Source organism: Mytilus galloprovincialis, chromosome 5, assembly GCF_965363235.1.
Source record: "Mytilus galloprovincialis chromosome 5, xbMytGall1.hap1.1, whole genome shotgun sequence".
Taxonomy (NCBI): Eukaryota; Metazoa; Mollusca; class Bivalvia; order Mytilida; family Mytilidae; genus Mytilus; species Mytilus galloprovincialis.
In genome coordinates this window covers 100,548,608-100,563,647 of record NC_134842.1, presented here as the reverse complement: position 1 = coordinate 100,563,647, position 15,040 = coordinate 100,548,608, and the positions used below count along the sequence as shown (strand labels likewise).

Below are 15,040 nucleotides of genomic sequence, written 5' to 3'. Positions count from 1 at the left end.
TTCTAGTTGAGGGTGAAACAAACATTTTTTTCTCAGGGTCAATTACAAATTATTTTTTCTCCAAAAACTGGAAATATTCTTTTTTTCTTCAAATTAATCCACAACAATCCTCCCCCTCCCCCTCCCCCTCCCCCCGCAAAAATCAAATGATTGCTGCATACAGACCATCAATGGTTGTAACTTATTCATATCATATATTGATATATTGTACAAATATATTCTTGTCTTCATAGTAAATGTTTTTTGTGACTGCAGATTAAACATTAATAAATACAAGTCATCCAAAAAGAAAATGTATCGTTTAATTGATTTTTTAATCCCATGATCAGATTACCAATTCATTTAACTAGTATCGTGTGATGTAAATACATCCATAACAAGATTATATCTGGAATCTAGATATTTTTACACTTTTGAATCATTCTTAGGACTATGATATATGGATGAGACGAAAATTGTGGTACAGATCTTAAGAGATCTGAATAGCAAAATGACTTGAATTAAAGAGGAATGGTGATATCACATCCTATAATTCGCTGTTTCAGAATAATAGTAATAGTTTCAAAAGCGTACACCAAAACGTTGTGATTGATTTAAAATGTTCTAAACAATGGAAATCCATCCAATGACGTAACGGTTGTTTTAATTTTAGTGTACGAACAATGAGATTAAATGTACTTTAGATTCCGATAAAGTGAATTCGAAAAAGGCCTTCGTTGAAAAAAAATCGATATTAATCAGATCAAAAGCAAATATAAACTAATGATATATAACACACTCTATACAGGTCAGACGTCAAACGAAACGTCCATCCGATTTTCTATCTTTAACGCATCTTTCCAACAATGATATTGTACAACTTTATGGTGTAACACCACTATTTCCGATCCGGCTAGAAAGGACATACCAGAAAGTAGTACAGTTGGGTGCAGACCAAGCATTACATGTAGACGGGCCGAAAAAGTTAACGCGGCGTTTACTCGCGTGCACTTCATGTAAACGCCGCGTTAACTGTGCGTTAACTCCGAAATTGCAGTAGACATTAAAAGTAAACGGGCGTTTACTTTCGCGTTTACCTCCGCGTTAACGCAAAAACGGTGCGTCTTCTAATTTTGTAAAGAGTAAACGGGCGTTTACTTTCCCGTTTACCTCCGCGTTAACGTGGAAAAATGCGCGTCTTCTATTTTCCTAATAAGTAAACGCGCGTTTACTGTTTGTAGTAAACGGCCGTTAACGCAGATTGTCATCGTAACCTGGATACACTGACATAAAATATGAAATGATAAGGAACATCAAAATTAATTGACCAACCGGTCATTTCTGCTTGACATATTGACGATTAAAGTTATTTAAAAATGTCACACATTTGTATTTAATTGAACAATAATTATAGTAAATTTCTTGTTCTTCGCAAATAATAGTTTTCTCATCTTAGACAGACTGACTCGTAAAACAAAATTATTTGATATCATTAACCAAAACTGACAATATTTACCTCTTAACAAGTTATCTTATTCTATATAGAAGTAATTCAGTTATATTTTCATGCCATAATTGACCATATAATACGTAACAATTGACAGCAATTTTTGTACCAGCCTGACGGACATGACCTCTTTTTATTTAAAATATTGAATAGTAAACAAAATTCAGTAGTTTTCATACATCAGACTAACTCGTAATATATAATTATTTGTTTGCAACACCAAAACTGACCATATCAGCAATTTATTATGTAAATCTATATAGCCGGCATAGTAAATGAGTTATATTTTGGTATAAAGATTGATTGTATAATAAAAAAGGAAGCAATATTTAAATATTATGACATAAAAAAAATTTTTGCATCAATTTAGAGTGACAGCATGTCCTTTTTCATTCAAAATATTGAATCGCAAACAAAATTCAATAGTTTTCTTACCTTAGACTGACTCGTATAATAAAATTATTTGTCCGTAACACTCAAAACTGACCATATAAGCATTTCATTATGTAAATCTATATAGCCGCACAGTAAATGAGATATATTTTCTTGTAAGAATTGATTGTTGTGAAAATAGGTAGCAATATTTGAATATTATGACTAAAAAATTTTGTTCGCATCAATTAGAGTGCCAGCATGTACTTTTTTATTCAAAATATTGAATCGTAAACAAAATTCAGTAGTTTTCATACCTCAGACTGACTCATATAATAAAATTATTTGTCCGCAACAACCAAATCTGACCATATAAGCATTCTAGTATTTAAATCTATATAGCCGCATAGTAAATGAGTTATATTTTCATGTAAGAATTGATTGTATAATGAAAGAGATAGCAGTATTTGAGTATTATGACTACAAAATTTTACTCGCATCCATTTAGAGTGTTAGCATGTCTTTTTTTTTTATTCAATATATTGAATCGTAAACAAATTTCAGTAGTTTTCATATCTCAGACTGACTCATACAATAAAATTATTTGTCTGCAACAACCAAAACTGACCATATAAGCATATTATTATGTAAATCTATATAGCCTCATAGTAAATGAGTTATATTTTCATGTACGGATTGATTGTATAATAAAATAGGTAGCAATATTTGAATATTATGACTAAAAAATTTTGTTTGCATCAATTTAGGTTGCCAGCATGTCCCTTTTTTATTCAAAATATTGAATCGTAAACCAAATTCAGTAGTTTTCATACCTCAGACTGACTCATATAATAAAATTAATTGTCTGCAACAACCAAAACTGACCATATAAGCATTCTAGTATTTAAATCTATATAGCCGCATAGTAAATGAGTTATATTTTCATGTAATGATTGATTGTATAATAAAATAGGTAGCAATATTTGAATATTATGAATAAAAAATTTTGTTCGCATAAATTAAGAGGGCCAGCATGTCCTTTTTTTATTCAAAATATTGAATCGTAAACAAAATTCAGTAGTTTTCATACCTCAGACTGACTCATATAATAAAATTATTTGTCCGCAACAACCAAAACTGACTATATAAGCATTTAATTATGTAAATCTATATATCCGTATAGTAAATGAGTTATATTTTCATGTAAGGATTGATTGTATAAGAAAATAGGTAGCAATATTTGAATATTATGACTAAAAAATTTTGTTTGCATCAATTTAGAGTGCCAGCATGTACTTTTTTATTCAAAATATTGAATCATCAACAAAATTCAGTAGTTTTCATACCTCAGACTGACTCATAAAATAAAATTATTTGTTCGCAACAACCAAAACTGACCATATAAGCATTTTATTATGTAAATCTATATAGCCTCATAGTAAATGAGTTATATTTTCATGTACAGATTGATTGTATAATAAAATAGGTAGCAATATTTGAATATTATGACTAAAAAATTGTGTTCGCATCAATTTAGGGTGCCAGCATGTCCCTTTTTTATTCAAAATATTGAATCGTAAACAAAATTTAGTAGTTTGCATACCTCAGACTGACTCATATAATCATGATAATAAAAATTATGTGTCCGCAACAACCAAAACTGACCATATAAGCATTTTATTATGTAAATCTATATATCTGCATACAGTAAATGAGTTATATTTTCATGTAAGGATTAATTGTATAATGAAAAAGGTAGCAATATTTGAATATTATGACTAAAAGATTTTGTTTGCATCAATTTAGAGTGCCAGCATGTCCTTTTTTTATTCAAAATATTGAATCGTAAACAAATTTCAGTAGTTTTCATATCTCAGACTGACTCATACAATAAAGTTATTTGTCTGCAACAACCAAAACTGACCATATAAGCATTTTATTATGTAAATCTATATAGCCTCATAGTAAATGAGTTATATTTTCATGTACGGATTGATTGTATAAGAGAATAGGTAGCAATATTTGAATATTATGACTAAAAAATTTTGTCGCATCAATTTAGGTTGCCAGCATGTCCCTTTTTTATTCAAAATATTGAATCGTAAACTAAATTCAGTAGTTTTCATACCTCAGACTGACTCATATAGTAAAATTATTTGTCTGCAACAACCAAAACTGACCATATAAGCATTCTAGTATTTAAATCTATATAGCTGCATAGTAAATGAGTTATATTTTCATGTTATGATTGATTGTATAATAAAATAGGTAGCAATATTTGAATATTATGAATACAAAATTTTGTTCGCATCAATTTAGAGGGCCAGCATGTCTTTTTTTTATTCAAAATATTGAATCGTAAACAAAATTCAGTAGTTTTCATACCTCAGACTGACTCATATAATAGAATTATTTGTCCGCAACAACCAAAACTGACTATATAAGCATTTAATTATGTAAATCTATATAGCCGCATAGTAAATGAGTTATATTTTCATGTAATGATTGATTGTATAATAAAATAGGTAGCAATATTTGAATATTATGAATAAAAAAAATTTGTTCGCATCAATTTAAAGGGCGATAAAAAAAATTTGTTCGCATCAATTTAAAGGGCCAGCATGTCCTTTTTTTATTCAAAATATTGAATCATAAACAAACTTCAGTAGTTTTCATACCTCAGACTGACTCATATAATAAAATTATTTGTCCGCAACAACCAAACTGACCATATATATAAGCATTCTATTATGTAAATCTATATAGCTGCATGGTAAATGAGTTATATTTTCATGTAAGGATTGATTGTATAAGAAAATAGGTAGCAATATTTGAATATTATGACTAAAAAATTTTGTTCGCATCAATTTAGAGTGCCAGCATGTACTTTTTTATTCAAAATATTGAATCGTAAACAAAATTCAGTAGTTTTCATACCTCAGACTGACTCATATAATAAAATTATTTGTCCGCAACAACCAAAACTGACCATATAAGCATTCTAGTATTTAAATCTATATAGCCGCATAGTAAATGAGTTATATTTTCATGTTATGATTGATTGTATAATAAAACTTGGTATTGTGGACTACTTTGAGCGCAAGGACGTTATAAGTATGACTTTGTTCGAATCCATCTTGAAGGAACACTATAACTGTTTATGGAAAAATGACATTGTGAAAACTCCAAAGTTGAGAACTTATGTGAAACTAAAGACTAATTTTGGAATAGAAACTTATGTTAAATTAAATTTGAACAAAACTGAACGATCTTTCCTAACACAGCTGAGATGTGGAATTCTTCCTTTGAGACTAGAGACGGGTAGATATAGCGGCGAGCAACCAAATGAACGCTTATGTAAGTTTTGTAACAGCAATTCCATGGAGGACGAGTGTCACTTTATTCTCCACTGCTCCTTATATAATGACTTGAGAGAATCTACTTTTAATGATATATTTTCTGGCAATGAACTAATAGATATGACAAACGATGAAAAAATTATCTTTTTGATGACAAACTATCCTAGAAAGCTGGCTAAGTATACAGTGAAAGCGTTCCGGCATAGACGTGAAGTGTTATATAATACATGAACAGTTTGATAAACAGTATATTGCAATTCCAGTTGACAGTATTGATTGTATTTGACTGTAATATGAAAATGTAAAAAGGTTACTTCATGGTCAATCTAAAGATTTCCAGTTGTCTTTATTATAAATATTAATTTATTATGCATTCAACTTGACATTTACTAAATCGATTTTCTAATAACTTCATTTTTTATATAAGTTTGAATTTTTCATTATTAATTAATTATGCATTCAACTTGACATTTATTAAACCGATCTTCTAATAACTTCATTTTTAATTATTATTTTTTTTTTTTATATAAGTTTGAATTTTTCATTATTAATTAATCATTTTGAAATTTAGCTTAATCTTACTTTTCATTAATTTGTTTGAAATCCGTGATAAAAGAATTATGTTTTATTATTTGAAAGTGACTTATAGACCCAATGGGTCGGGTGTATTTTATTGTGTATGTAATATTTTTGTACTTTATTGAAATGTGATTACACATGTCACTATAATAAACATTTACTTACTTACTTACTTACTTACTATAATAAAATTATTTGTCCGCAACAACCAAAACTGACCATATAAGCATTCTAGTATTTAAATCTATATAGCCGCATAGTAAATGAGTTATATTTTCATGTATGGATTGATTGTATAATAAAATAGGTAGCAATATTTGAATATTATGACTAAAAAATTTTGTTCGCATCAATTTAGGTTGCCAGCATGTCCCTTTTTTATTCAAAATATTGAATCGTAAACCAAATTCAGTAGTTTTCATACCTCAGACTGACTCATATAATAAAATTATTTGTCTGCAACAACCAAAACTGACCATATAAGCATTTTATTATGTAAATCTATATAGCCTCATAGTAAATGAGTTATATTTTCATGTAAGGATTGATTGTATAATAAAATAGGTAGCAATATTTGAATATTATGAATACAAAATTTTGTTCGCATCAATTTAGAGGGCCAGCATGTCCTTTTTTTATTCAAAATATTGAATCATAAACAAAATTCAGAAGCTTTCATACCTCAGACTGACTCATATAATGAAATTATTTGTCCGCAACAACAAAAACTGACCATATAAGCATTTAATTATGTAAATCTATATAGCCTCATAGTAAATGAGTTATATTTTCATGTAATGATTGATTGTATAATAAAATAGGTAGCAATATTTGAATATTATGACTAAAAAATTTTGTTCGCATCAATTTAGAGGGCCAGCATGTCCTTTTTTTATTCAAAATATTGAATCATAAACAAAATTCAGTAGTTTTCATACCTCAGACTGACTCATATAATAAAATTATTTGTCCGCAACAACAAAAACTGACCATATAAGCATTTAATTATGTAAATCTATATAGCCGCATAGTAAATGAGTTATATGTTTATGTAAGGATTGATTGTATAAGAAAATAGGTAGCAATATTTGAATATTATGACTAAAAAATTTTGTTCGCATCAATTTAGAGTGCCAGCATGTACTTTTTTATTCAAAATATTGAATCATAAAAAAATTCAGTAGTTTTCATACCTCAGACTGACTCATATAATAAGATTATTTGTTCGCAACAACCAAAACTGACCATATAAGCATTCTATTATGTAGATCTATATAGCTGCATAGTACATGAGTTATATTTTCATGTAAGGATTGATTGTATAATGAAAAAGGTAACAATATTTGAATATTATGACTAAAAATTTTGTTTGCATCAATTTAGAGTGCCAGCTTGTACTTTTTTTATTCAAAATATTGAATATTGAAACAAATTTCAGTAGTTTTCTAACCTCAGACTGACTCGAATTTTAACCAAAACAGACCATATTAGCACTATATATAGCTGCATAGTAAATTAGTTTATTATATCCATGTAAAGATAGCAATATTTTAACATTTAAATTGACGAGATGACCGGTACAAATGTACATACTTATATTACCCTTTATCGATATCCCTTTCAATACTCTGTACAATTTACGTCTTTTTTTTATCATTTGTCAAAACAGAATCTTATCATATAAATCCAAGGCAAACAAGGTGAATTTTGATTAAAAATCATGTATTAAATACCCCGAGTTAAAGTAGGAATTCGAAGAGACAATTATGAATGGGGAACGAAACAATATAAACCATGATGTTTATATCCCATCATATTAAAATATTCTCCCGATGTCTCGGATAACCTTTCTTTTCGTATCGATATTTGCACATGTAACTTTTGGAAGAAAAATATAGAAAATCTGCCAATCAGTAAAGTTAATGGACTTAATGAAAGTGATTTTGTGTAATTTAATATTTCGAATTAAAAGAGTTTTTGAATTGTTCTGGTTTGAAACACATATACGTAAAATATTAAGACTAAAGGTCGTTTTTATAAAATAAATGTGCAAATGAACTTGAAGTTTATTTCTAAATTTACCCAATCAGTTAACGCGAAAAGTAAACGTGCGTTTACTTTCAAGTGCACTTGTAAAATCTGTACTAAACGCCTGTTTACTTTTAAGTGCACGTAAAAATAAATTTGAAGAATTCTGAAGTAAACGCCCGTTTACTACTGACTAAACGGACACATAGTAAACGCCCGTTTACTAAGGTAGACATTAGAAATTTCCATTTCAGCCACGTTAACGTAATTATAGTAAACGTGCGTTTACTAGTAAACGGGAGATTTGAAATTAACTAACGAAATATGTGCACGCGGCGTTAACTTGCGTTTACTTTATGTAATGCTTGGTCTGCACCCAACTGTACATATGAAACACAAAATTGTTCCTACGCATGAGTGTAACTTTCAAAATATGTAGAATATTTAGATATTTTTGGTATCAAACGAAAGCTGAATGACTGGTGATCATTGTAGAACTATGTTTGATTTATTGTTTTGAATATTTAAAAAATCCCCTAAATTTTACAAAGAGGGTACATTTAGCCTGTTTCTGAAATCTAAAGTACTTGTTTTTGGTATATCCGAAGTTCCGGTAACCAGTTCTTTCTTATATGCCATTTAAGGTATGTTGATTTTTTTCAGTACTTGACACCATAAAGTGTTGCAGTAATCTTTATTTGAACTTCAAACAAAAAAGCCGCTGCGCCTGCATGAAAAGGAGAAATCTAACATAGAAACCAATGGGGCCATGCATTAGTGGACACTGGTGTACTTCATAATACGTTATTATACACTCCCTTTTATATATATAGAACGATTGTAACGGATTCCAATAATAACATTTACACTTTGACATCTTTTAATGGTTGTAAGTATCTTGTAACCACTCGTCCCTGTAAACCACTCGTCCCTGTCAACCACTAATTGCATTTCAAGAACACATTCAATGAATCTTAAGTTTCTAAAAGCATTATGCTACAGTTTGAATGTTGACTTCAATATATTTTTAGATTTCAAATAGTAAACACGGCCGTAGCCATATTTATACAAAACATGGGCAGGGTCCATAGTTGGCACTTTGCCCGGCACTTATTGTGTTCCTATCCCAAATGTTCTCGTTTTTCAATGTTTGTTTTCAATCAATTTCTATCCTTCATTCTTGTTGATCCATTTTTAAATAAAGGAATAACATATGCCAATTTCCAATCTTTTGGAAATATATTTTGAGAGAGCGATTTATTAAAAAGAATACATAAGGGAAGTGCAATTTCATTTTAAAAAGCCGTTTAATTCTTATAATGCTTTCAAATTGGAGATAGGAAATATATTGTTTTTACACTTGTTACCTATATTACACGTAAATTGTATATTTATGTCATTGAATATAGCTGGCGCATGCATATATTTGCTGGTTAGCGCAAAAATATGTACTCAATGCAATTTGCTATCTGATAAAAAGAAAACTGCCAACACTCTTATTATCATTCAAACAAATGTTTTGTGTCTTATTATATTTAAGGATTAATTAAACTTGCAGTGAAAGTATACTTGTGAACGCCGTTGTTATTATCGCCGCCATCTTGTTTTCATTTGTTACGAAAAGTTGTTCGGTACGGGAACGTCGTCTATCGAAAAATAACTAACGTCAAGATCAGCTACCGGAAGTTCTATCAACCAATCATATCAACGTTTTCCCTAATATGCAAATCCTATAGAAATTATAAAGGTATATACATTAGGAATATCTTTTCAAGAACCTGTGTGCAAAATGCCAAAATTATTGTAAACCAAATAACACATATGTTATAATGATAAACATTCGAACAAAATACATGACTACGCAAGACTGACAATATTTTATTTTACGGGTCACCTCTTCATTTGATAAAACGTACAATTAGTTAATTAAACAATATCTTAAAACATAAACATACATGAGCCACTATAATAACAAAAATTCAAATAGAGAGACTTTCTAAAATGTATACACATATTTACACTAAAATTAGGTATACAAGATACTACATACAATCGTCATGCCAATATATATAGATAATCAGTTAAATCTGGGACATAATAGTCCCAGATCAATTAATTTATTAGTAAAATTTATCCGAAATCAACACTACCAATAATTATAGTATGATGTGCTTTTTCGCCTTGTAAATGACCCCATTTTCGAAATCTTATAAAATATGTTTGCACATGCATATATTGACTAGTACAGGAAAATGAATTTTATCAAATTGGCATATAAAAAGAAGATGTGGTATGGTTGCCGACTTGCCTATGAGACAACTCTCCACAAGAGACAAAAATGATACAGAAATGAACAACTATAACTGTACAGCCTTTAACAATGAGGAAATCCAATACCGCATAGTCAGCTATAAAAGGCCCCGAAATGACAATGAAAACAATTCAAACGAGATAACTAATGCATTTTATATATCTAATCAACTTAAAACACTTTCAAACTATTAAATGATGCACATGTTGTTATACATCAAAACTACAATGTGTTAAAATTCGCAATTGACATATTTCACCGAGATACGACAACGTTCATGCAGGCTATTCAAAACCCTTTCCTCTGTAAAAAAAAACACACAAAGCCAGACGTCTGATTGTTTACATTTAATAACCAAAATATGGAGGTTAATGAAAGAGCCTACACAAATGGTCTACACTTATACACATCGGACATATAATTTACTTAATCAGAATCGAAATGGTAAAATGCAAGCTATAATTTATTGTAGCTGTAACATGGGTAGGCATTATATTCGTGGTTATTTATCTTCCCTATCGCTAGCCCTCGGGCAAAAATAAACACGATTATAATGCCCAACCATGTTTAAACTACAATAAAGTATGGCTTGCATCAATCATCTGTAACTAGAGCATGTGAAAATCAGGAGTTTTTTTTAGATTTTCACTGCATGTAGTAATAATGATATAAAAATTTAGACTGATTAATAATGATTTTGAATCTTTCATTTTAGAAATCTAACAATCAATGACATGTGAATTCAGTAATCTAATGTAGACATTGGTTTCTGTATCCATTGATCCAAACCAATTGTTTCGATTCGTCTAGTGCATGAACTACTTATTCATATATAACACAGACAATTGATATAAGCTTGTTTGTTAAAAACGATATAACGAGCCCGGACGGCTAAATTTTAACTTTCAGCTTTGAGTCACGCTGTGCTAAATTTAACCTTTCCGATATTTTCAAATGGATATTTGTGATCGATTTAAAGGTCTATCATCTTCTTTTCCTTTTATCATCTGAAACTCCGTATATTTCTTGTAATACGTTGTGAAGTTACCGGCTACAATAGCGATAGGCACTGCTAAAATAATTATTCCAGAGAGTGCACATAAAGCACCCACAATACAACCGATTGTTGTGACAGGATATATGTCTCCATATCCGACGGTTGTCATGGTAACAATAGCAAACCAAATTCCTTGAAACATATTTGAAAACGTGAAGTTTGAAAATTCGGCATAGAATATCATGTTCGCAAAGAGTACTGCCAATGTTAGGCACATAAGTAGTAACACAGAGAGATCCTTAAGGCTATCCCACAATGCAAGAAATAAAATTCGAATTCCGCTAGATTGCAATGCAAACCGGAAAACACGAGTAAGTCTGAATATTGTAACTGCATGACAACTTGCAAACATAATGTATAATATTTGACTTTTGTAGATGGCAATGTAATAGTTCTCTAGAACAAATTTCGCAATAATTGCAATGTTAATTATTAGATCAAGTACATTCAAGAAACTTTTAAAAAATCTCTTCTTGCAGGGACAGACTGAAAAGCGAACAGTCATTTCAATGATGAAAAATAAATCGGTCATTCTTTCCAATATAGTCAGAACCTGAAAAGGTCGGTTCAAAACAAAGGTGATTACTTTTTTGTTTACATGATGGGCCTGTAAATAGATTCTCATTTCTGTTGAATTCCCGTTAAATTCGCGTCTCTCTTCTCGGAAATCTTCATGAGTGCTAAGAAGAATTACAACCGTAGATATCAGGATCACCATGAAATAGAACACCATGTACACCTACAATTCAAAATGAAAATTAAGTACACATTGTCATCAGTTACTTAAAATTGGTATAAAAAGTCAAGAGACGTTCCGAAAAGTTTATTTCACAAGTTAAACAGTGAATTAAGCTATACAAAACACCATAGAATAGCACACCAATGTTCACTTACTGTATCAACATAACATTAAGTTAGTAAACTAAAAGTAATACGTAAAGTCAAGAAAAGCTCCGAGGAAAATGAACACATGCCTTGATATATATATATACATGTATACAATTTTTTTTTTGTCAACATGTAACATGACAAAAAAAAACGGCAGTTCTTACTTAGCAAATAACCTACAATAACAGATATATATTGCTTTACATTAAAGTCGAATTAAAAGTACATGTATGTCGTTATAGTGTTCTCGTTTGAAATGTATATAACCTGTCTTTTTGGGGACTTTAATATATTGTTATACAGTATTGACTTTGATTATCGTTGCTAAAAGCCATATGTTGACCTATTAGGATCGAATTGGCAATCATAGGATCTTTTTAATATTAATAAATTGTAAGTCCAACTGGATGAGAGATTAGAGAGAAAGAGATTAATTTTCCCAAGCAAGTTATAATATCTATTATAGTTCTTCCAACGTTTATCAGACACATGACTGTATTATTCTATAATAAAAATTGTCCGATTTTATTTGTAACTTGCAGCAAATACAACTGTTAAAAAATAAACAACAAAAACAGATCCACAGGGTATTATGTGCATATTGCAGTCACCTCTGTTTGTTCGTACACACAATTAGTGATCCTATCATTTTAATTATGCTGACATTTCTACCAAATAAAAACCTATATAAATATTAATCTAATCAATTATGACACAGAATGTTTATATGATTGGCTATAGACTCGGGAAATTAAACTGTTACAGTTGTCAAATTATCACTGAATTATTTAGCAATGTACAAATGTATATCTAATGGACTTTCTCTCTAGATAGATACCTTGTCGTCATGGATACAATTTTCTTAAATGTTAGTGGAACAATATTTTAGATTTCATATTCAAAATGAAAGTTATATCTACAGATCATACACATTTTTAGTGGAAGATATTATATATAAAGCCAGCAAAACTGAAGGAATAGTTCAAATGATGATACAAGCATGAAAATTTGCACAAAGCATCATTATTATATACTTTTAAAGAAAAAAGGCTGGCCATTAAAAAAAAAACATTTGTTCAAGATGGCCACGTCCTTTTTTCAAAATGGCACACTGGTATAATTCGTAATTCATCTAATTACTCGAGACTCTTCTAGAGCTGTTCAAGTAAGTGTAACTTCTATGATGCCAGTGTTTGAAAACACGCCCATTCAGTTGATATGCTCTGGTATTCAATGGATAAGGCGAAAAATGTGGGCTACTTTTGGTATCATCAGCTACTTTTGGTATCAATTGTAACTACAGATCAGCTACTTTTGGTATCAATTGCAACTACAGACCTGACTCTGTTTGTAATTGCTAAGCGAATTCAGTGGGAATGGCCTGATTTGTAAGGAGAACGTAAGTTTATCCGTCATGTTTGGTAGATTGCACATTGAAATGACTTGTGTGCACTTTTTTAACACATTTTTAAGTACTAAGTCTTAACATGCCTCAGCATAAACATGTTTAGGTTGAAAATGTGTTAAGTTTAAGAAAGTTACTGTAACAGTAACTGTTAGATCGTTTCAGTTTAGAAATTAGAGTTAAGTCATAAACACTTCAAATCTAAAACACATTCAAAAGTATTTATAATAAAGATATTTGTACATGAACATATGTAATGTGCTTACTTCGAAAAATTTAGATATTTATAATAGTTATCCTAAAGAACTAAAAAATGTAACTCATGACTATTTGTGTTCATTTTCTAAGCACGATTATTTATAACAGCAATAATATGACCATTTTTCCTCATTTGAATTGTGTTGCATTTTGTCATTTCGGGACCTTTTATAGTTTTTAGTACGGTATGGGATTTGCTCATTATCGAAGTTCAAACGGTGACTTACAGTTGTTAATTTGGCCGTCATCAAGTCTTTCGTTGTAAGTCATTTTCATTGACAACATACTAAATCTTCTTATTTTTATGATATATGTATAGTTTTCTTAAACAAATTTACCTTCGCTGCTTTGGATGACAATGGTTCTTCCATTATAGTCCATATCCTTCTCCGAATTCGCACACCACGAGGGAGAGTATCAAAACACTCGTGGCAAGTGTTCCGTGGTTCCTTTATTTTATCCAACATTTGAACTTGGTTTTCAAGTTTTAAGTAAGGATGTATGCAGCATGACTCCATACTGCACTCAATATTCCAGAAATGTAATTCCTTTTGAAGCAGTCTTGTACAGAGGTTTGATGAAAAATGAAGTTCACCATAGCGATAAAAGTCTAAAATCACGTTAAATATTTCTGGATTCCTATCAAAATAATACTCATTTTTTTCTTTTCGAAATTCTGAACACTTTTCAGAAAGCTCTGCTAGCCTAGTGCCTGGATGTCTTTTCAAAAGCTTCCATGAAATCTCAAAAAATGTTCCTCCAACATTTAGAATAACCGTATCCATGTTTACTAGGTTTATAAGAGATGCAGTTATGTTATATGCTCTTCGCTACATTATTCGGTGCAAAACATTTAGTTACTTAGTAATTTACAAACGGTTTTGTTTCCCGCATCTGCAGCAAAATATATACTGAGGGTTTTTTTTTACATACTCCGTCTGTGTTAAAATTGATTAGATTAATGAGCCATTCACAAACTATAAAGGATTTTACTGATGAGAGATATCAACAGAATAAAACTGATAATATCAGTAATTTTGTTTACAAACAAACTGAAATGTCTGCAATATGCACATACATATATTACCCTACGGATCTGTTCCTGCACAATATCATTTATGAAAATGACAAATATACAAATGTATGAATTTTATTCTCTTTGTGAATATGTTTATAATTGAAAAATAATTAGCTTTCTAAGCAAATACTGGACGAACAATTATGGCTTACTTGGGAAATAACAATTATAAGAATAAGGCGATGTGGTAGGATTGTCAACGACACAACTATCCACCAG

General features: G+C 30.1%; 1 protein-coding gene across 1 annotated transcript; it reads right to left on the bottom strand.

Moving 5' to 3' along the window:
- Positions 1–9,695: 9,695 nt before the first annotated feature.
- On the bottom strand, positions 9,696–14,528 carry LOC143074234 (potassium voltage-gated channel protein egl-36-like). Its single transcript, XM_076249782.1, has 2 exons — positions 14,082–14,528; positions 9,696–11,931 (listed from the first exon to the last, which is right to left on the bottom strand). Exons 1-2 carry the CDS (start codon positions 14,526–14,528, stop codon positions 11,086–11,088), a joined length of 1,293 nt encoding a protein of 430 aa, XP_076105897.1. The 3' UTR covers positions 9,696–11,085.
- Between the last annotated feature and the right edge of the window lie 512 nt (positions 14,529–15,040).

What these genes read in the sequence shown, in the direction of transcription:
- LOC143074234 (XM_076249782.1), bottom strand. Translation starts at nt 14,528, where the DNA reads ATGGATACGGTTATTCTAAATGTTGGAGGAACATTTTTTGAGATTTCA. An exon ending in TGTCATCCAAAGCAGCGAAG is followed by an intron (nt 11,932 to 14,081) that starts GTAAATTTGTTT and finishes TTTGAATTGTAG; the next exon opens with GTGTACATGGTGTTCTATTT.